At 43.3% G+C, this 22,486-nt stretch overlaps 1 protein-coding gene across 2 annotated transcripts in view; it reads right to left on the reverse strand.

Moving 5' to 3' along the window:
* The window catches only part of MGAT5B (alpha-1,6-mannosylglycoprotein 6-beta-N-acetylglucosaminyltransferase B), a 795,006-nt gene that overhangs the window by 346,971 nt on the left and 425,549 nt on the right, over positions 1-22,486 (reverse strand). For both annotated transcript variants that reach the window (XM_086930672.1, XM_086930673.1), the window contains exon 4: positions 20,803-20,912. In XM_086930672.1, the coding sequence (XP_086786798.1) occupies positions 20,803-20,912 (110 nt within the window). The remainder of the gene's footprint in view (positions 1-20,802; positions 20,913-22,486) is intronic.

Consider the following 22,486-nt stretch of genomic DNA (forward strand, 5'->3'; position numbering starts at 1 on the left):
GGGAATGGAGCATTGTTCCACCACACCCCAAGGGAAGATGGAAAGGCTTGGGATCTAGAGAGGTGGGAACAAAGAGATGGAAGAAAAATTCCTCATAACTCACCTGTGCTTAGGCGTAGGGCGCATAGTGGAGGTGAGAGGGATGTAAGAGAACAACCTAGGACTGACGTACTGAGAGCTGAAATAAAAGCAAGACGCATAGATGTAATGAGTTTAAAATCAGACTTGGACGAAATAATTGACGGCACAGTGGCAATTGAGAGGTTAGAGCTGTACGCACCAGATGAGATACTGTTTTTATCTAAAGACGTTACTCGGAAAGCGAGAGCAGCTCATGAGAAGTTATCTGAATTGGCAGAAAAGTACATGATAGACATATCACGAACTAAGGCTTTACAGGCCAACCATAGGCTGAATTGCACGGATCAAGATTTAGATGAGCGCAGAACGATTGGGCTAAGGGTACACATAAGGGAATTGGTTATGTGTATTAGAATATGGAGAGATCTGGATAGATGGGAGGAAAGATGGTCCAAGAAGGGATCTGTCAGACGGAGTACACTTGTGAAGTCTCAGGATACAGAACTAATGCGAATGGAAGCTTTCCCTTTGCGAGAAATCGCGAACGGAAACTACGTGCATGTACCATGGAGTAGGGGGGATTTAGCGGCATTCACTAATTCTTTCCCGAAGCTTAGAGAGAACCCCGTGGAGTGGTACAAGCAGGTAGAGAGATTCGTGAAAATCTCTAAGGTACTGTGGATCGATTTGAACACTTTGTTCGATATCGTGGTACCCGGAGATTTGTGGACGGCATGCAAACTTAGTATTGAATGGCCCACTTGTGAGCCTCCGAGAGATACCCAGACAAACGGTCCATCAGACAGAGTCATGGAAAAATACGAGAGAGTAATAACATGGCTAAAAGAGAAAGTGCCGGTGCAAGACATAGACTGGGTTAAGATAGATCGAACAACTCAGGAGCCTAAAGAGACCGTTCACGAGTTCTATGAGAGGTTACTGAAAGCATTTAAACAGTACAGTGGATTGGACGTAATGGATCCTAAAGACATAGGACAGTTTGTGTCGAAGTTTGTTCTCGGATTGAGACCAGACATAAGCCTGATGATTCAACAACATTTAATTTGCTGGCAGAACAAACCTTTGGATGAGATTCTGAGGTATGCAAGATATTGTAGCGATGAGATAGATTCGAAGGCAAAGAAGCTTAAGGAAAAGCTGATGTTGGTACAGATGCAAGCAGCTGGAAAGGGTGGACAGCGGCAACAGGGAACAGGAACGCCAGCAAAGAAACAGAATAATCAGAGCAGAGATGAGGAAGAAAGACCGAGACCGAGAATGGACATTGCAACACTGAAAAGGACAACCAGGTGTCATCAGTGTAACGAGGTGGGACATTGGAGACGCGAGTGTCCTTATAATATTGAGACGGGGGAATTAGAACAGGAGGAGGAAGAGGTACAGAATAACGCGGTTAAGGGAGCAACAGTCCCGAAGGGAAAATTTATCAAAGGGGGGACTCAGACTCCTCGAGCCCCGTTTCCTCAACCGCCTCGCATTACAAATGGAGGGAAAACCTATAGACAAATGCCATTGTTCGTAGGAGGAGAAGAATGCTACTACGTTGATCCTCTTACAGGGCAACGAGTGAATAGGGACGAAGACTGTACTTTAGGAGCAGCCCTGGAAGTAGATCAGAGAGGACCATACGTAGAGGCTGAAGTAGCTGGATGTCCTACGACCTTTTTGGTGGATACGGGAGCCACTAGATCCACGTTAAGATCAGCGGTAGTCCCAGGTCTGCCGATATCAGGAGAGATGATTCAGGTGGTAGGAGTTGCAAACAAGAGGATGACGAATCCTCTGACAGAACCAGTGTCAGTGAAGATAGGGAATTACAGTGACGAACATCAGTTTGTGATCTGTGATTCTAGCCCGGTGTGTTTGCTAGGAAGAGATCTGTTGTGTAAACTGAATTGCACAATACATTGCACACCTGAAGGAGTAGAAGTGCAGACCAATGATGAAGATGCCGATTTTAAAGTTGTAAATTCGCGGGAATGCGTGGAACTATATCCTACCTTAACAGTGGAGGAGCTTCCACAGGATTTGAGGGAGAAAGTGTCAGCTGAGGTGTGGGATTTTACTGGAGAAGAAATAGGACTGATCAAAGGGGTAGAACCAGTAAAGATCATGGTAAGACCCAATGCCGAGTATCCAAGAACACCACAATATAAGTTGACACCGGAGACGATTGCAGGAATAAAGCCTGTGATCGAATCCATGATCAAACAGGGAATACTAAAGGAGATCGTGGGTAGTCCATGTAACTCACCGATTATGGGTTTGCAGAAGCCTAGTGGAAAATACAGAATAGTGCAGGATCTTCGAAAGATTAATAATATTGTTGTCTCATGTTGTCCAGTGGTACCGAATCCATCAGTGATATTATTTCAGATACCGTTCCAAGCTGAATGGTTCACCGTGATAGATTTGTGCCAGGCTTTCTTTTCGATTCCTTTAGATGAAGAGAGCCAGTATCTTTTCGCTTTTAAGCTGGAAGATCGCGTTTTAACATGGTGTCGTATCCCTCAGGGGTATACAGAAAGCCCATCGATTTTTAACCAGCTATTAAAGAGAAATCTTGAGAGTCTAGTACTGCCCAAGAACTCAGTTCTAGTCCAGTACATAGACGACCTCCTAGTTGCGTCAGAAACTGAGGAAGCTTGCAGAGTAGACACCATCACCTTGTTAAATCATTTGGCCGAGAACGGGCATAAGGTGTCTCCAAGTAAATTGCAATATTGTCTTACTGAAGTGCAATACTTGGGCCACAGGATTGAAAAGGGGAAACGGAAGGTGTCTCCAGACAGAATAGAGGCGATTATGAAAATGAACGCGCCTACAACACAAAGAGAGGTCAGGATGTTTCTAGGCATGGTTGGTTATTGTCGGCAGTGGATAGCTAACTTTTCACTGAAGGCAAAACCTTTATTACAACTGACGCACAAAGGAGAGAGTGATCCGGTACCATGGGACAAAGATTGTTTGATGGCGTTTTTGCAGCTGAGGGAGGACTTATGTCGCGCCCCGGCTTTGGGAATGCCTGATTACACAAAACCATTTTTGCTTTATTGCTGCGAAAGAGAGGGATGCGCTTTAGCAGTTTTGGCCCAGATTCATGGAGATGCGCGTAGGCCAGTAGCGTATTTCTCGGCTACATTAGATCCAGTAGCCGCAGCGTTGCCCGGATGTCTCAAATCCGTTGCTGCAACGGGTGTCAGCATTGAAAGATCTGAAAGTGTGGTAATGGGACATCAGTTAGTGGTGTACGTACCGCATTCTGTGGAATTGTTAATGACCAGGACTAAGACTCAGCATCTGACGAATAGCAGGCTCACACGCTATGAGCAAGTCATACTGGCTGCCGAGAATGTGACCCTAAAAAGATGCTCCGTCTTGAATCCTGCAACTTTGATGCCACTTCCAAATGATGTGGATGATGAAATTTGTACAGATCATGATTGCCTTGATGTGACTGAACTATGCACCAAACCAGATATCGTAGACGAACCATTGACCGACCCCGATGAAATTTTCTTTGTTGATGGTTCATGCGTAAGAGACGATATTGGTCAGCTGAGAGCAGCTTATGCAGTTTGTACAATCACCAGAGTCGTAGAAGCCGCTTGCCTGGAAGGAGTACACTCCGCTCAGGTAGCTGAAATTATTGCTTTGACGCGTGCCTGTTTAGCCGGCAACAAAATTCGAGTCACCATATACACCGATAGCCAGTATGGTTTCGGGGTAGTTCACGATTACGGGCAGTTATGGTCTCAAAGAGGTTACATGACCTCCTCGGGTTCTCCCATTAGGAATGGAGAATTCGTGAGATTATTGTTAGAGGCATTGCAAGGCCCGACAGCTATTGCAGTAGTCAAATGTGCTGCGCATACAAAAAATATAGATTTTGTGTCACAAGGTAACCGCTATGCGGATGAAGTAGCGCGTTACTGCGCAGAGCAAGGATATTCTCATACTGATGTGAAAGTGGGGGGAATCCAAGAAAGAACTGAATTGACAATGTTGTTAGACACTGTAGATACGTGGGATGAGCTAAGGAGTGTTCAGGAGAATGCACCAGATGATGAGAAAAAGGGTTGGGAAACAGCTGGGTGTATAAAAAGCGAGATGAACTTTTGGATCTCTGCCGATGGGAGAGCAGTTTTACCAAATGAACTTGTTAGTCCAATGGCAAGGAAATTGCATGGATCAGCACACATAGGTAGAGATGCCATGGTGAGAGTATTCAGACAAACGTGGTTTAACCCTAAATTTAGAGTAGCAGCAGAAGCAGTATGTCAGCGATGTGCGATCTGTCAGCAACTAAATGTGGGAAAGAGAACACCAGTTACATTGAGTCATATTGGGAGGTCTGGGGGGCCTTTCAATAGAATGCAGCTTGATTTTATAGAAATGCCTAAATGCAACAGACTCAGATATGTTTTAGTGATTGTCTGTATATTTTCTAGATGGGTTGAAGCTTACCCTACACGTAGATGCGATACACTTACAGTAGCAAAACTGTTACTTAGAGAGTTAATACCGAGGTTTGGGGTGCCATCCTCTTTGGAATCGGACAGAGGAACTCATTTCAACAGCGAAATAGTGAAGATGTTGTGCTCAGCTTTGAGTATCGATCAGAAGCTCCATTGCAGTTATCGACCAGAAGCTTCAGGGATTGTAGAGCAAATCAACAGCACAATTAAGTCCAGACTTGCCAAAGTTTGTTCATCAACATCCCTGAGTTGGCCAGACGCACTTCCAGTGGTTCTTATGAGCATACGTAGTACACCAGATAGAAAAACAGGTCTCTCTCCACATGAAGTGTTAATGGGGAGAGCTATGAGATTGCCATCGGTTCCGACTGCAGCGTTATTGAACATCACAGACGACTTGATCTTGGACTACTGCAAGGGACTATCTGATGCCATTAATTCTGTGTCCCTCCAGGTCCAGGCTGCAGAGGTTCCATCAGCACAAGACTTGTGCCATGACCTGAGTCCGGGGGACTGGGTCTTGGTGAAAAAGCATGTCAGGAAGAACTGCCTAGACGTGCGTTGGCGAGGACCATTTCAAGTCATACTTGTTACGAACACTGCAGTGAAGTGTGGAGGCCTGCCAAATTGGATACATGCTTCACACACTCGAAGAGTGCCAACACCTCTAGAAGAAACAGCTCCTCTCTCGGATGAGAATCCAGCGGAAAGCGGAGAAGCCATAGAGGGGGAAAGCCAAGCTGTAGAGGTGATCGAAGAGGCTGAGATTGTGACAGAACAGGTCGACGAAGGTCAAGACACTAGTGAGACCGAAGTCGCCTCAGGAGAAGAAGGTAACTGGGAGATTGAATCAGATACTGAACAAGCTGAGAGTGACCAAGAGACGGGTCCAAGAACAAGGAGCAGGAGGACAAGGAGTGACGACGCAAGTTGGCCAGAGAGAAGAAAGAGGCCAAGCTTAAAGGCACAGCAGGAGAAAACTCTTGTCCCGATCGCTGAAGATTCAGATCAAGAAGAAGAAACTACAGACTCAGGAACGGAGAGTCCAAGAAGATCGAGAAGGGTACGTGTGCCCTGCAGAAGGTACGCCACCCCAGAGTGGACTTATCTAGCAGATGTCTTGGGGACAGAAATCTGGGAGAGTGAAGAACGTGAAGGTAATCGATCTAGATCCATTTGTGGCAGTGGAGATATGGATGTTGACTCCTGGACTCGAGACTGAGGGATTACTGACTTTCACACTTCCCATACCCCCATACTTGAGTCAGATTAAAGATTTAGTGTTAAACAGATTACAATTTCCAACATTTGGTCATCAAATTCCGGAAGAAGAAGAAAAAGTCATTCGTTTTGAATTATTGGAACTTGTTGCAAGAGCTGCAGGTACAAGAATAATTGTTGATGTATAAAGATTGTTGTATATAAGTTATAAAGAAGAAGATAACCTAGCGCCGAGTGGAAAGAAGAATAAAATTAGGGATTACATTTAGAGGACGGAGAAGGGTTAGGGTTGTCTGTTGTTAAAAATAAAGAGACATTGTTGCGAAAAAAGAGACTTTGTTGATAAAGAGCACTTTACAAACTGAGAAGAAAACAAAGCAAACTAAAGACTGGAAAGGAGAACTTTTCGCAAAAGAAAGAGTTACGCTGTTTTTGACAACATGGAGAACGGCAACCCAAACAGAAAAGCCAGATGTATAATAGGTACACTTATAGCTGTAGTAATATTTCTCATAATTGCAGTAGTGACCATATCATACATAATAGGACATGAAACAGACAAAGAATAGCAGATGTAAAGCCTGTAACGACTTTGAAACCTGCTCTTGATGGGAAGAAGGAGGAGAGCAATGTTATTCGTGAAAAAGCGTTATTGGCAGATGAAGCTCGTAGATTACATGTAGACGAGTCACAGGGAAACTTTAGGTCAAACGCATATGCCAAACTGTTGTACGAGTATATCGATGCCATGGAGGCCAAAGATTGCTATGTATGTATGCAATTGCCGGCTTCTGTAGATGAGGGCATCAGATATCATCATCTCCCATTAACTTATGGGATAACATGTAGTTTACTGCTTAGTATATTTTATGGTAGAGAAGGATTTGAGTACTACTTTTCAAATTATGATTCGGTACTGCCTGAAGTTCCGAATTATAAGCAAATGAATAAGTGGGACTATTACAAAAAGGAGGATAGACTAGCCAAATTCTTCCTTCCTTGGGATACATTAGATACATCATACGCACGTAGAAACAATCTGACTTGCAAAGTGTCAGAGATTGAGAAAAAGTTCATAGGACAAGTAGATGACCGATACAGAAGGCAGAAGATTCTAAAAATGTCAGGACAGTGGAAAACTGATTGGACCGAAGAAGAGAAGGCACATAAAAAGAAAGGTAGCAATGGTCCAATAGCATTGGATAGAACGCAGAAAGGAAAGTTATGTTTAACTCAAAGCAAGACATATTATGAGAGTGTATTTGTAGGTGAAGTAAATTGCGAACATGCTTTTCGATTAGAGTACTACACGAAGGATTTCATGAAGGAGATGCAAGTGATTCCTAATGTATATTTTGTATGCGGGAGAAATGCCTATGTAAAACTGCCTGACAATTGGTATGGTTCGTGTTACTTGGCAATTGTCTTCCCCAAAATATACCATGCAAAGGATTTAGCGATCATAGAAGGAAAGGCTTCGACAAGAACGAAAAGAGAAGTAGGAGATGCAGAAGTAGTAGGAGACATATTTGGAGCGATGTTTCCTATGTTAGGTTTAATACTTAACGATGTTAAGATCAGGAGACTAGCTACAGTCGTAGATAGATTATCTGCAAGTACTGCAAGGTCATTAATGCTAATAGAAGGTGAGATGCAATCGATTAGAGCAATGGTTCTTCAGAATCGACTTGCTCTTGATGTGCTATTAGCAAAAGAAGGCGGAGTTTGCAAGGCTTTGAAGGTTCAGGAATGTTGTACTTATATTCCTGATAATTCAAAACCACTTGAGAAGGTCATAAGAAACATTACACAGATTCATCAAGAGATCGAAGATATGACAAAAATAAATGTTTGGGAAAAAGTAGGTCATGGAGTAGGAAAGGTTGGAAGTTGGTTTGCCAACCTTGGTAAAAGTATAGTATGGTATATATTAAAACCTGTATTAATAGTATTAATTTGTATAATCACATTGTTAGGATTTGTGAAACTATATAAATGGTATAGGACGAACCGGTTACAAAGGTCTAGGAGAGAACAAGAAAGGAGATTAGCTGCTTTACAAGATCAACAGTATAAAAGCTTGAGAACACTTGAAATGATGAAAAGAGGAAATGATGTAACTAGTTCGGTTTAAAGGTACTATTCAAATTGCATTTAGTGATGACTCCTAAAAGTCATCAAAGGGGGGAACTGAGAGAGCGCAATTTGAATAAAATGTATATCCGAGTCATATTTAGAGGTATATCGTATAAACGTAGGAATGAAATGTATATCGAACGTGAAGTTGACGCTTATAGCATAAAGTTAACAGATGTGACCAAAGTAATATAGGGAACATAACTGTATTCACTTTAGAATGTATTAGATTTAGAAGGCCCGTATACGTAGTGGGCTAATGTAGAAATGCTCACGAACAGAAGAACGTGCAAAGTAGAATTCATATATGTGTGTAACTTTAAATGCAGAAATGGCGAGAAATGTAACATGGAGAAATGTGCAGAGAGCATACACATAACGATGTAACAAATGAGAATATAAAATTATATTCTATGTAATTTGTATTCTATGTAAATGTATTCACATATAAGCAAAGGATTTGCTAAATGCGTTCATATATAAATGTATGTTAAAGGTTATACTGTGTAGAAGAAGTTTGTAGGAATGTGAGAAGGGTTTTAGGTCATTTGTGATTATAACCTGACTGACCAAGGGTTCGCAGGAGTGTAGTCCGCTGTTGGTAATTTAGTGGGCTCACAGGAGTCGTGAATAGCCTTCACTTGAAGGTGCAAGCCGAAGAGTCTAGTTCTTGTTAGATTTAAGGTGACAATGTCGGACGAAGTTTATTGCCTAAACATGAGAGGAGACGATTGGAATTTGAGTCTTGTTTTGAAATGACCATTCACAGGACCAAATGAGGTTAAAAGTACAGCCGTAAAGAATAAAAGTTCTGATAAGGTGATAGATTTTGCTCCGAAAGTGTCAAAGGTAAAGTTGAATGAAGTCACCAGCAAGAAGACGAAGATGGCGTCTAATGAGAAAGGTCAACCTTAACGGACAGCGAAGGGACGAAGCCATGGAAAAAGCTAGAAGATGACCTCACGGGGAAAGTCCGTGGTGGGCGTCGAAGGGGCGTTCCACCCACACTGTGATTGTGTATTTTAGGGACAGCACCCCGGGGAGAAGATAGCGATTAGCGGGAACAGCGAAGAGCTCAGGGCAAGCAAGAGAGCAGATGACTTGAGCAGATGCGCTGAGAAAGATCAGAGCGCAAGGGAGCAGTAGGCCGAGGACCCTTAGAGAGCGGATGGGTAGGCAGAGAGAGGGTACTGCTTCTTAAACTTAAGTTACCTTTAGAGGCTAAGAGAGTTTGAACTTCTTTGGGAGTCAAACTGCTGACACCTTTCTAGGGTTCTAGAAACTTGCGAAGTAGGGATGTCACTTAGTATAGAGTAGGGACAGATTTAACTTGATTGTTTTTTCTCTTTCTGTAGATGACGCAGAAGAACCACTTCATATCGATGCTTTTTAATTTGCTGATTCTGGAACTGACTTTAATTGTATTCGTTTGTAGACTGAGGTTCTTTAGGGAATATATGTTCCTATTAGTTCCTGTATATTTGTTGAATTTGATCCTGAGAGGATTGTATATGCAACTTTTCTTAATTTTATATTAAACCTTTTAAACTTTATCAGTTGTAAGTGGTTCTTCAGAGTGGCGTCAGTTAATGGGGTTTATCTAAACTTATGTGGGGTTGTCTTTTACTCAATGACAGATAAAGATCGATCCAAAATTGTCGAATGAGATAAGTTATCAAATTGATCATAAAAGATATTAAAATCTCATTCCCCGCACGTGTAAAAAGTGTACTTCTCTTTTTAACAAGAATGAGCAGTGATTAGACAGTAACTCCTGTGGCATCAGAAAAGCCATTAAAAAGTAGGGTGGATCCCATTGGGGTTGGTCGCCCCTGGTGGGGCTGAGTTGTTTTAACTGGCATTTTCAACTAACTATAACGTCTCTTTAACCTTTGTTTTTTTTTTCAGTGAATATAAATGTAACTTTTTTCTGGTTTTGGATTAAAAAAAACACAATCTACTTCATGGGAGATCCATTTCCCAGGTGGCGATTCACTCATTATTAAACATTGCTGAGAAGTATGAAGGAAAAGAGGCAGCCCAGCAGGCGACTCTAGGCAAGGGGACTTCTGTGCATAGTTTGAGGTGCGGCCTGGTGTAAACCTGAGACTGTACAGCATTGTGATTAATGTGCCAGCTCATCCGACCCTCTCTCAAAAACCGGGGAAAGTATTTATTTTTAACAAAATATTTCAGGACACCAAAAAAAATCAGGACTTTCCAGGCAAATACGGCACTCCTGCTCAACATATCCTATGTCCTTAAAACAGCAACAGGCATCGGTTCTGCAGGGAGGGATACGATGCTTGTCTGGCCTTTGATCGACTCTTAGTGATCTTGTGTGTCTTCTTGGGAAAACACATGCAACAATATGAAAAGTAGACCAGACGATAGCGTCTCCTCACTTGAAAACTTGCAAACTTGAACATTTTTAAGAAGAATCAGAATTGCAACCATAAGAGTTAACTTATTTGACTCAAATTCAAATGTACTAATAACAGAAATATTTGCTTTAAAGGTTTTCGCAACGCTGTCAAACCGCAGCTGCTTTTCGGGCACGTATTTCCGCTAGTCACAAAATAGGTTTCTTCGTAAGCTGGATGAAGAGTCACACCAGGTGCAAGCTTCCTTCGAGGTGTACTGTCACCGGTCATGTTACTTTAAGGCAGATGTTTACCCCGCTGCAAAATTGTACATAGCGCATGTTTACACACAGTGAGAAGCGCAGCCGAATGTGCAAAACCACATTTTTTCACCACAGTGAAAGCAATTATTCTAGTTGTCCCTCCCGTACACTAGCACCAAATCTGTGGGTGATCAGTTCCCCTTCCCTTCCTGGCCATGTCCAGGATGGAAAGGGTTGAATTTCAGTTTATGAAGGCCTACAGGCGCAGGTTGTTGGGAGTTCACAAACTTTCAAGGATGATCAAGCATTATTCCAGCTGCTTCCCGCCCCTGGAGAGGGATTACTAATTTGTATTCTTCTGCAAGCATGACGCAGAAACCTACAGTAGTAAAACCATTTATGTACGCTAGGATCCCTTCAGTATATTCCTGGCATGGGTAATTGTAGCCATCTTTGGCCGTAAATGTAAGTTTACCACTAAAGGGCAGGGTGATTCTGACCCAGTGCCCTCTCCTAGGCTACATAAGGAGACCACGTTGAGTGCGGCACCCACACACTTAACACAATTCTCTGGACCTCTAAATTAGAATACTCCTAAAGATGTAACCTCAGACTCTTGTACATGTACATGTAAATGTATTTATATAGCGCAAATCACTGACCGAGGTCAGTATCTAAGCGCTTGCTTAGGGAACCCGTCCTGGTATTCCCCTGTGAGATAACCCCAGCAGGGTATCCACAAGGTGAAAGCCAGGCATCCCACCGCGAGGGGCCGTGAAGGCACCATAGCGAGAATTATCGAGTCCGTGGAATTTTTTAGCCCAAGACCCACCGAGGCGGGGAATTGAACCCTGGTCCAGGGACAATCTCAGCTTCTGGGTCTGCCGCCTCTAACCCCTGAGCCACACTTCTTAATAGATTGCTTGAAGTTGGGCAGGAGGAGTTAATAGAAATACCACGAGAACACACATTCAGCTAAATAAATGAATTTTCATTTGCCACAGAATTTGGCAAATGCTGCACCTTAAAAGTGCAGACATTTCAAACTGTGAACTTTTGCATGCGCTTTCCTGGAAAAAGACGAATGACCCAGACAAGAGCAATCAGGGTGGCTGATGGAAGGAAACAACCAATCAAAAGGCTCCGCGTTTGCTTACTACGGTGTGTGCTGCCAGAGTGCAACCTACCAATCAAAGCAAATGTCAGGCTGGAGACCTGCTGAAGAAAGGCCCTCAATGAGCCTAATTGTACTTAGAGGAATCAAAGAAAGAATGGGGGGAAGAGAATATCGACCCAGCTCAAAACAAACATAACTGACAGAGTAAAAACCAGGCAATTAATTAGAATATAGATCTATAAAATAGTGCCAGATGCTGAGACAGCTGGGAGTTGTTCTTTCCTTGACAACACAATAAGAGATAGATTTCTGGGTTTCTGCCCGGCATGGACAGGCAGTTCCATTCTGTCTGCCCATCTCAGAGTCCCTGCTTGGTGTTCAGGTTTGGATATATGACATAACAACGCATGCTTTTACCACACATGCTTTTACATCGCAAGTTTTACAACGCATGCATTTACAACGCATAGTGTTGAGGGGTGCTGGATAGTGAATAGTTTAATTTACTATTCTAACTCCAGTCCCCGTGGATAGTAGGGAAGGTGTTGGATAGTAAATTAAATCTATTCCCTATCCTAGAGCGCCCCCCAGCGCAATGCGTTGTAATGGTTTGCGTTGTAAAAGTTGCGATGTAAAGGCAATGTGTGGTAAAAGTTGCGTTGTAAAGGATGTTTCCCTCAGGTTTACCAAAGCAGTTTCAGCCTTATAACTAGGAGCAGCAAGAAGGTATAAAAATTCGCCTGTGAATTTAGACTATTTACCCATGTGATGTCAGATGATGTTTTTCAGCTTCATCTGACTTCACCAGGAGCCAAGCTGCCGGCCCAAATGGACTGCTCTTGGTGAAAAACAGCAAATGGATGACGAGGTATTGAGGGAGATGGAGACTGTGGGTTGGGATAGGTGTTTGAGGTCACAAGGGCAGTACGTGAAGGAGGGGGCTCGTGTAGAAGAGATGCTTGCTGGAAGGAGAGGGTGTTTACATTTGCAGCGACAGGTCGAGGGCTGAATAATGGGGCAGGGAATGTACTGGGGGGTGGAAATACATATGGGGGTGACTAACGAACAACAACTGAGCACCTGCTTTTTTAAACAGTTTTCTGAAGCTGCAAAGTGCTTCTGATTCTACCTCATTTGTTTTTGATTTGCAAGCATCACACTTCGTGAATCTTGCAAAATGTGAAAAAAGTTGCAAAATTGCTTGTCACTTGAATTCGGAAGTTCCCATATTCATATTTTTGGGCACGCACTCCCCTTCTGCTATGAGGTAAGGTAATATTTATTATGCACGATTAATTAAAATCTTTGCAAATACATAGTAATAAAGTAACCTAATACACAGATAATATAAACATAAAAGAAGTGTAAAAAAAACATCAATACAATTTCCGTAATTTATACGATTGGCTACTATGGAAGACAATAAATCCAAAATCCTCTGCAACTTGGACAGCGAAACTGACAACTACTTCCCTTGGTTGACCAGGCGTCCCGGCACAGCATAACCAAGTGTGTTGTTCTGAACTAGTGGACAACTTTAATTTAAAGTTCTAAGGCGACTATAAGGTGCTATTAGTTACTTTTAACATAGCCTTCTGCTATGAGGACGCCTATACATTGACCACCATTCTTTGAATCAGCATTCATATTACCATTACGATTATTTTTTTTCCAATTTTGTTCCAAAGCAACTTCTTTACCATTCCACATAAAACACAGCGTGACACCAGTACTGCAATTTATAGGAGTACTAGGACTGGAAAATGCTTGTCTATCAAAGGAGCTAATTTCTTTAAGGGATTTTAATCACCTTGGGTAAGAGATTTAGCTGCCCTTTGTTGCATTCTACTTTTCTCTAATGTATGCACCCCTCTGGTTCCCAGCTTAGGAACAGCACCTTTATAGTGGGATTTAAGCAAAACGTTTGCATATGTTTAACTCTCGACCACTGTATTAACCTCTAAAATAATGTTATCATTTTTTTTTCCTTTCCGGCAGTGGCTCCTATCTTCCCTACGTCACTGCTGCCTTTTGAAATGTACGTATTTGTATCCTCCTCGCTTTTCATCTTGTTACCTTTTACTGTGTTTCTTCTCCCCTTTCACTCCGGTCCCTTTTGATTATTTGTTTAGTGTTCTGCAGTCTTGTTTGCAATATTGTGAATTCTCACTGCTCATGTACTCTCTTTTCCTGGTTCCTTAAATCATCTTTCCATTCCCACTTCTACTTGTAGACTTAGGGCCTGATTATGACTACAGTGGCCCGACAAACTGCCGTAGCCACGGTGGAGGTGTGGTCATTGCCGCACCAATGGTCCTATTATGAGTTTGACAGTCGAATTGCCAAAGAACCACTGCAACCGATGGGGATTCGTGATCCCTCAGCAGTTTAGTGATGGTGTGAGGCTTTAATATGCTAGGGGGGGCCACTGCGGCACTGCCAAGCATATTATGAGTTTGCTCACATCCACATTTTTCATGGCGGTGAGCCTGCCATGAAAAGGGTGGTGGTGAGAAAACAAAGGGGTGCCCCATAGAGTCCCCTGTTGCCTCAAGGTCTGGGGATGCATGCAAGGGAGCACATAGTGTTCCCCCCGTGTGCATGCATCCCCTGTGCCTGCACGGCACAGACTTCACAATCCATGTCATGCAGGAACCGGTTATGGTTCTCCCATTGTGGTGCTTTTCTAATAGGCACCGCTGTGAGACTGCCAAAGGACTTCCTGCCAGACTAGGAGAAAACTCCTAATCTGGCGGTTAGCTGGTGGCCGCGTTTGATGGTCTTGGAGTTGGGGGTTCTGGCATGGCGACCCGCTCTAAGACCGCCAAACTCATAGTCAGGGCCTTATTCTGGTTTTCAATCTCCTTTCTGTCCATATTTAGGAGCCAGTCATGTTTTTACTTTGAACGTTCACGTTGGCAACTCTGTTTAGTCACCAGTGCTCCACTTTGTTCGTTTTGTGAGATTTTTGTTGTCAATCACAAAAACATTTCTACATTTTAGATGATGATATTTGTTTTTCATATTTTAAGTTCTGTGTTGTGTTTGAATAAGTTGATCTCTCTCCCTCTCTCTCTCTCTCTCTCTCTATATATATATATATATATATATACACACATACATCTATACATATACACATATACATATAAATACATATATATTGATATACACATATATAGATGCACATAGATATGTATATATATACCCAGAAAATTACCGTCTACGATCGTTGACAGAGAGTCGAAGCCCAGGTCAGCTTTGTTCAAGTGCTTTTATTTGGCAACATCAACACCCAACGCGTTTCGCAGCCTTCGACGCTTTCTCACCATTCACTCGTGAGAAAGCGGCGAAGGCTGCGAAACGCGTTGGGTGTTGATGTTGCCAAATAAAAGCACTTGAACAAAGCTGACCTGGGCTTCGACTCTCTGTCAACGATCGTAGACGGTAATTTTCTGGAATTATTGGGGTGAGGCGAAACCCCGTCGAGGCCCGCCACGAACTGAGAGGCGCAGGCACGAACTTCGCCAAGCTTTTGGAATGTATATATATACATATATATATGTATATAGATATATATATATACATATATATATATATCTACACACATACTAACAACTTTGGCCTTTGTATATGTGCCTGCGCATGCGCATTCCTGGTGAGGAATGCGCAGGCTCCCGCGCATGCACAGTTCCAAGAAGAACGCTAGATGGACAAGAAAGATGACCCCGCAATAAGGTACGTTTTTAAAATCTTATTTTAGGCTTTAATGTTGTTTAATATTGCGGGCGGGAGGCGGCCGGCGGGTGGGTGTCGCGTAACGGAAATATGCGGAGAGGCATGGAGATTGGTTCAATCTCCGTGCCTCTCCGCAAAAGTCCCTTACGCGACTTCCACCCATCCCTAATTCTCTTAAGAGCATGAATAATAGGAAGGCTTAGGTGATCTTCGAAAACACTCTGGTATGCATGCTTGTTACTGTAGGAAGGAGTCTTGGTGGACATGGTGTTTATCAGAGTCTACTATTTACAATATCACCTTGGAAAGGGTTGGGAGTAGTATAATCTCTTCCCACACACACCCTACTATGCGCACCTGTCAACTGAGAGAGAGGTCTAAAAGGAGAGTTCAGTCCATCCACCCACTCTAATAATAACACTTGAGAGAGAGGTCTATTAGTAGAGGCCTGTCCCTCTCTACACACTACTATGCACAAACGTTGTTAGACCTGGCATCCTTGGCGTGGGTTTCCCCTGTATTTTTGCCTCTGCCTCCTGTGATTTTGCTGTGTGCTGGACTCCATTTTTGCTGTTCTAGATGCTTTGGGCAATTTTCCACTGATGGTCAGTGCCACAGTGCAGTGAATTATGACTATGGATTGGTGTTTCCATGATTGGCTTGCTTGACTTACCACAGCATCCCTAGTACAGTGTGTGCCCAGGGTCTGTAAGTTAAATGCTGCTAGTGAACCTGCAGCACTGATTGGGCCACCCACACAATCAGCCTTGCAAAAGGTTCTCAGACCTGCCACAGCAGTGTCTGTGCGCAGTTTGAGACTGCGGAGTCAACATGGCAAGTGAACCCACTTGTCAGGCCCTACCCTTCCCTTTTCTTCCATGTGAGTCAACCCTAACGTAGGTCCAAAGTACCCCTGTGGGAAGGGTGCAGTGTATGTGAATTGCAGGACATGTCCTGATGTGTGTAACATGCCCTGATAGTGAACTACAGTGAATTTCGTTTTTCTCTATTGAAAGGCTATCTGTCCCATAGGATAGAATGGGAATTTATTTATAACATCTTATAAATATAAATTCCCATTGGTGCAAGATATGAAGGTGAAGTTTAGTATGCCTGGACTCAGAATCTTATTATGCATCTTTTAGGAAGGATGATTTTTACATTCTCTGTGTGAAAATACTACTTTTAGAAAGTAGGTATTTTCTTGTTTGGCCATCCTGTGGGCTCTGCTGGTTTGTTGATTGATTGTCTGGCTTTTGAGTGACATGGGCTGGTGATGAGCATTCACTGTAGAGAGCCACTTGATATGTGTCCTGCCTTTCCTGGAGGAGTCAGGGCTGAGTTGAATAGACCTGGGCTGCATTTAGAGTAAGGTGAGGAGATTTCCTTTCATCTGATTTGGGCTGGTCTGCCTTACACAATGCTGTCTCCACCTCCTGCCGGGTAGCTGCACCAGAGAGGACAGAAATGGTTTCGACTGAGCACAGAGCACAGAGAATGAAGAGAAATGGAATATAAATATTGGGACCCAGAACCCAGAACTTTAGATTACTTCTGGAATTCAAGAGGAACCTCTGCCAAGGAGAAGAGCTGGGAAGACTGAAGGAGAATAACTGTCCCATGTCTGTGTGTTGTCTGGGGTTGGCCTCCAGTGGCTGTTTCTGCCAGGGAGAGGATAAAGACTTTGCTGCATGGTGTATCTCCTGCTTGGGGAAGATCTCCAAGGGCTTTAAGTAGAGCTTGAATCCTGTTCTGAAATCTCAGGAGACACAAAGACTTCACCACCAGCCCCCCTGAACTTCCTCGCTGGGAGTTCTGACCTGCCAAGAGGTGCTTGTTGCTGAGTTAGGCCTCTGGTGAGGTATTCCTGCAGTTGGGAGCTGGAAAAGAAATGCAACTTCAAGAAGCACGCCACATCAGCACCTGTTTCCGACACATTGCTGAAGAACGATGCAGTGCCTGCCCACGGCTGGAGAAATTGCCGCACACCGAATCCTGTGCACCAATCACCGAAATACGAGTTCACCACACCAATTCTGATGCAGGTCCTGCTGTGCAGCTGCAAGAACCAAAGCATTGTGGTACCCCGGTTGGAGGGACCAATGCAGCGCCGTTGCCGCATCAAGAATCAAAGCATCGCCGATCCTCATGCATCGTCTACAACAACACCGGGGCTACAGTAAGAAACTGACGAATCACCTCCCTGCACAGTGAGAAACTGACACATCACTGCCCCTTCAGAAAGGAACCAACGCATCTACTCCATTGTGTGGCAGTAAGGAACCGATGCATCACCTCCCCTGGAGTAAGGAACCGATGCATCACCTTTCCTGGGCACAAGGAACCGACACATCACCTTCCGGCTTTTTTTGTTTGTGACTGTGAAGCACCCAAGGTACTTTGTGTTGAAAGTGTTGTATATATAGTTTGTTTTGAACAAACTGTTTCTACCTTTTATAAGTCATATTTTGATTACTGTACTGTGGATTTTTGTCGTTTTGGTCTTGTTTGGTTTAGATAAAGATTACGCATTTGTCTAAACTGATGTGGTGTCTATTTGTAGTTTTTTCACTATGTTTCTGTATGTTTGCACAAATGCTTTACACACTGCCTCTGAGATAAGCCTGTCTGCTCATTCCAAGCTTCCAAGGGGGTGAGCAGGGGTTATTTTAGAATGTGACCCCTTTACCCTGACTAGGAAGACGTGTTCCTACTTGGACAAAGGTGCAAATGATTGCCAACTAGAGACCCCCATTTCAAACACCTGTCATCTGAGAAAGAGGTCTGAAAGGAGAAGCCAGGCCCTCCCCACACCCTTCTACCAACAACTTAATTGCAGAGAGGGGTCTTAGCAGAGAGGTCAGTCCCTCCACACACCGTACTATGCACACCTGTCATCTGAGAGAGAGGACTTAAAGGAGAAGCAACCTACACACACTCATCATCTGAAAGACAAGTCTCCAGGAAGAGGTCAGTTGCACCCCATAGACCCTACTATGCACACCTGTGATATGAGAGAGAGGTCTCAAAGGAGAGGTCAGTTCATCCACATACCCTACAATGCAAAAATGTAATCTAAGAGACAGGTATGAAAGGAGAAGCCATCCCATCCACACACACTACTACGCATGCCAATCATCTGCAAGAGAGATATCTAAAAGAGAGGCCAGTCCATCCCCACACCATACCATGCACACCTCTCATCTTGGAGAGAGGTCTTAAAGGAGAATCCATTTCATCCGTACACCCTACTGATAAAGCCTGTCATGTTACAATAGAGAGCCATTCCTTTTCAAAAGAATGATCTCACACAGGGTATATTCATCACTTATTCTACCATACATGCACTAAAAAAAAATTAGTTTACTTTAAAAAAAAGTTGAAATTCACTGAAAAAAGCAAAGTTCAAGTTAACGTTGTAGTTAGGTGAATTTGTCATGGACAATATTAACATTTTCAACTAAAAGAAACACAAAAACTCACCAGTTACAGTTAGCAGCGCTGACTGTAACTTGAGCCCCGCCATGCTCTGGTCTTGACCTCACATATGACATCACTCAGGACATGTTCTATGACATCACTAATGACAACTCCAATATTTTTTGATTCTGTGAGAGTCTCCGAGGATTGCAGATTTTTCTGCCTGTTCTTTTTTTTTAGACCCAAGTGGTACCCAAGCCCTATGGGGCCTAGCGGGTCAGGTTATCCTACCCTACCCCAATATATCTCTTTTTTAACCCTTTCAATGCTCATGACGAGCTCAGCTCGTCATGATGCACAGTTGAGCTGTGCTGATGACGAGCTGAGCTCGTCATGAACAATGGAGAATCTGCAGTAACAGCACAGGGGGGGAAAACGCCTAGCAGCCAAGGTGTTAAAGAACTTCAGGACAGGGGACTAAGACTCTGAGTCCTGTAATAGATGGCAGCAAAAATGTTCTCATGGTGCTGGCAGCCAATCAGATCGCTCGCTTTCGTTGGAGTCTAACTCCTGTGGGAGCGAGATGGCCCACGGAAAAATAAAGCTGTGTGGGCCAATCAGAATGCTCTATTTTTTAAATGGTGCTCCTGCGAGAGTCCCAGAGAGTCTCGCAAGTCCAAACCGCCAAAATATACAGTTATTTCGAATTACTATCTCAAAAACTGCTGAACGGATTTACACCAAATCACAAAAAGCACAACCTGCAGACCAAAATTTAGATTCCTGCCAAATTTTGTATAGTTCTGTTCAGAAGTATTTGCTGTAACCTGTCCTAAAGAAGTCCAATTAAAATGCATTGGGATTTTGTGTTTTGGGACCCCCCTTTTTTTCCGCCCCACTCGATGGAGGACCCAGAAGCATCCCAGGAAGGAACTGAGGTAGATGAACTATGTTTTGTGAAAGTTTCAAGGAGATTCATCAAACAGGGCCAACGTTATTGGCAAACAAAAACACTCTGTCTATGGAAAAGCAGACCTAACTGTAACTACCTAGTGCTTTGTTGGAACTATTGAACTTGCTGAACTTATCTTTAATCTTGACGGACCTCAACATCTCAACAGTTCAAAGATTGTATGAAAGCACTGGCTTACTGGATGGATCTCAATGCACTTTGCCTGAACTCCGACACAACACAGTGCTAGCCTTCGAGGACACTTCCATTTGTTCACATGAAAGGCGTGAAAAGGGATTTGATCCTTCCCCTCTTCACGCCAATTTAGTATGTAATCTTGGAGTCACCTTCCCCCCAAGTGTCCTTCTCTTTACCCATCAACAAACAGTAGCATCTGCTTCTTCCTCATTAAAAGCATGTGCAAGCTGTTGATGCTTCTTCCACCCTATTGTTGCAAGGCTAGTATTTAATCATTCATATTCCCCCTACTAGATTACTGCAACCTGCTTTTTCTTAGTCCTCTAGTTTATTCCCTTGAGAACCTCTAACATATCGGAAATGAATCTGTACACCTAATCCTTGGCCTCAATCATAGATCTAGAATTTCACATCATCTCAGGACATTCACTGTCTTCCTATCAACAGAAAATGCACAATTTCCAACATAAACAGTCTTGCATTTCTCTAGCTACATCCCTTCGAGGACCCTGCATTCTAGCATGGCCCACCCTAATGCAGGTGCTCAGATTCAAGTCTAACCGTGGAGGGATGCTCACCACCAAAACCTGAGACAAATTGCCTCCTTCTCTCTGTGTTACCATGAGCAGTGCATCAATACGTTTAGAAAACAGCTCCACATCCTTCTGTTTTAAAGCCAATACTATGAGCTCTTTCTGTTCCGCAGAATAGCACAAGGACACCCTACTCCTGGATAATCAGGTGCTTAGAAAATACACGTTCAATTAAATTATTTTCACTTTACTCTTGACCCAGCTATAGATGTTGGAGAGCTCACCTTTCTCGTTGAAATGGCTGTTCCGCAGGATGCGATCCACCTTGACGGATATCTCAGAGACATTCTGGGCAATTGCCTGGATCTTTTCCATCAACCCAGCTGGCTGGAAGCTGCAAGAGTAGAAGGAAAGTGTCACCTTCAGAACAGGGGGATAGAGGAGTCCAGGAAAAGGGTAGATGAAGAGCCAGAGATAAAGAAGTAGAGAGTCAGAGAAACGCTAGATGTGGTGCGCTAGTGAGACATGTATGCAGAATTCCTGGTGTTGCGGCATAGAGAACAACAGACAGATAAGCCCAGCACAGAGTACTACTTAACACCCAGGGTTCCAAAATGACTACTTACCTAAGTATTCTCAAATGTAGGAGTAACCGTACTTAGGAAGTTTGATTGAAGAAGGAGCACTCAACAGGCTGAGGTTTCAAAATAGAAACTTACTTTTCTAACTTGAAGACACAAGGAGCAAAGAGGTGTAGAGTAGGGAGAGCTGGGATTGAAAGCTAGACTCAGTGAGAGAAGAATTGGTAGAATGATGTATTGCTGCAACAATTTCCGGGCCTAACAATGTATTGGGCCTTGTTACTTTGAATCAAGTGACCTGGTTTCCCACTGCAAAAGCCTATCTGTTCCTCGCCACCACAACCCTTCCCTTCACACACAATCTAAAGCTTAGGACAGTGAGCTTTTTCAACTTTAATCTATATTTGCCTCAGGGGTACTATATTTTATATTGAAACTTTCAGGCCAACGCATGCCCCCTGGGAACAACAACACATGTTGTCAAGAAAATCACTGCATGGAGGTACAGTAGTGAAGATGGCAGACTTGTAATTAAAGGCCAGGAGAAGTAAAAAGATGCTAGCAAGAGAGCTGAAAGACTTTGTGTTTCTTCTGCTGCACAGTCTGTTTTTACCCTCTCCTATAAGAGTAGGTGGGTTCATGGTAACAGTTTTTGCTAGATAGTGTCACCCTTTGCTTGATGGTCGGGTGTTATATTTTACTCTTCTTTGCCTCTGCTTCCAAATTATGGACTCTGTTACACTGCCCTCCACTCAATGTTGTTTAGATATGGCAACGCCAAGAGCCTCCATTGCGTAGATCCTGTGCTTTCAATAGGCAAACAGCTCAGAGGACTGAGTGACCATACTAGAGATTTAAGCTGAAGTGAATGGTAGGCCAAGTCAGAGAATTTCTGGGGGTCACCTGGTTCTGCACCATCACTCCATAGCAGAAGTAACAGTTCACCACCAGAGCACAATGAAGTAGAAGGCTTAAACTGAGGTGTATAGGGCGTTACCACCAAGACAGACCAGAGAAAGGTACGGCGAGAGAAAGAGATAGAATAAAAGGTAGAAGAAGAAATAAAGAAACCAACATGTACAGAAAGTGACATGAAGGGCTGGACAAATAGACAGAAAAGGCCAGACAGACAAAGGGCCATTGAAAGTAACACACAAATTTAAAAAAATGAGAGAAAGGAAACTATGACAAGCTAATAACAAATGCAAGAAAGGCAGAGACAAAGGAATTTCTGCCAGGCTGGGTATATTTTCCTGGTTAGAATTTTTATGTCACAAATCACCAAAAATGAACTCTACGATGTTGTTTCCCTGCAAAGTTCTAGACTCTGTTAGGGATAGAGGTTAAATCAAAGTGCATCTACATGTAATTTTGGCAACTACCGTGT

Source organism: Lissotriton vulgaris, chromosome 7 (genome assembly GCF_964263255.1).
Source record: "Lissotriton vulgaris chromosome 7, aLisVul1.2, whole genome shotgun sequence".
Lineage (NCBI taxonomy): Eukaryota > Metazoa > Chordata > Amphibia > Caudata > Salamandridae > Lissotriton > Lissotriton vulgaris.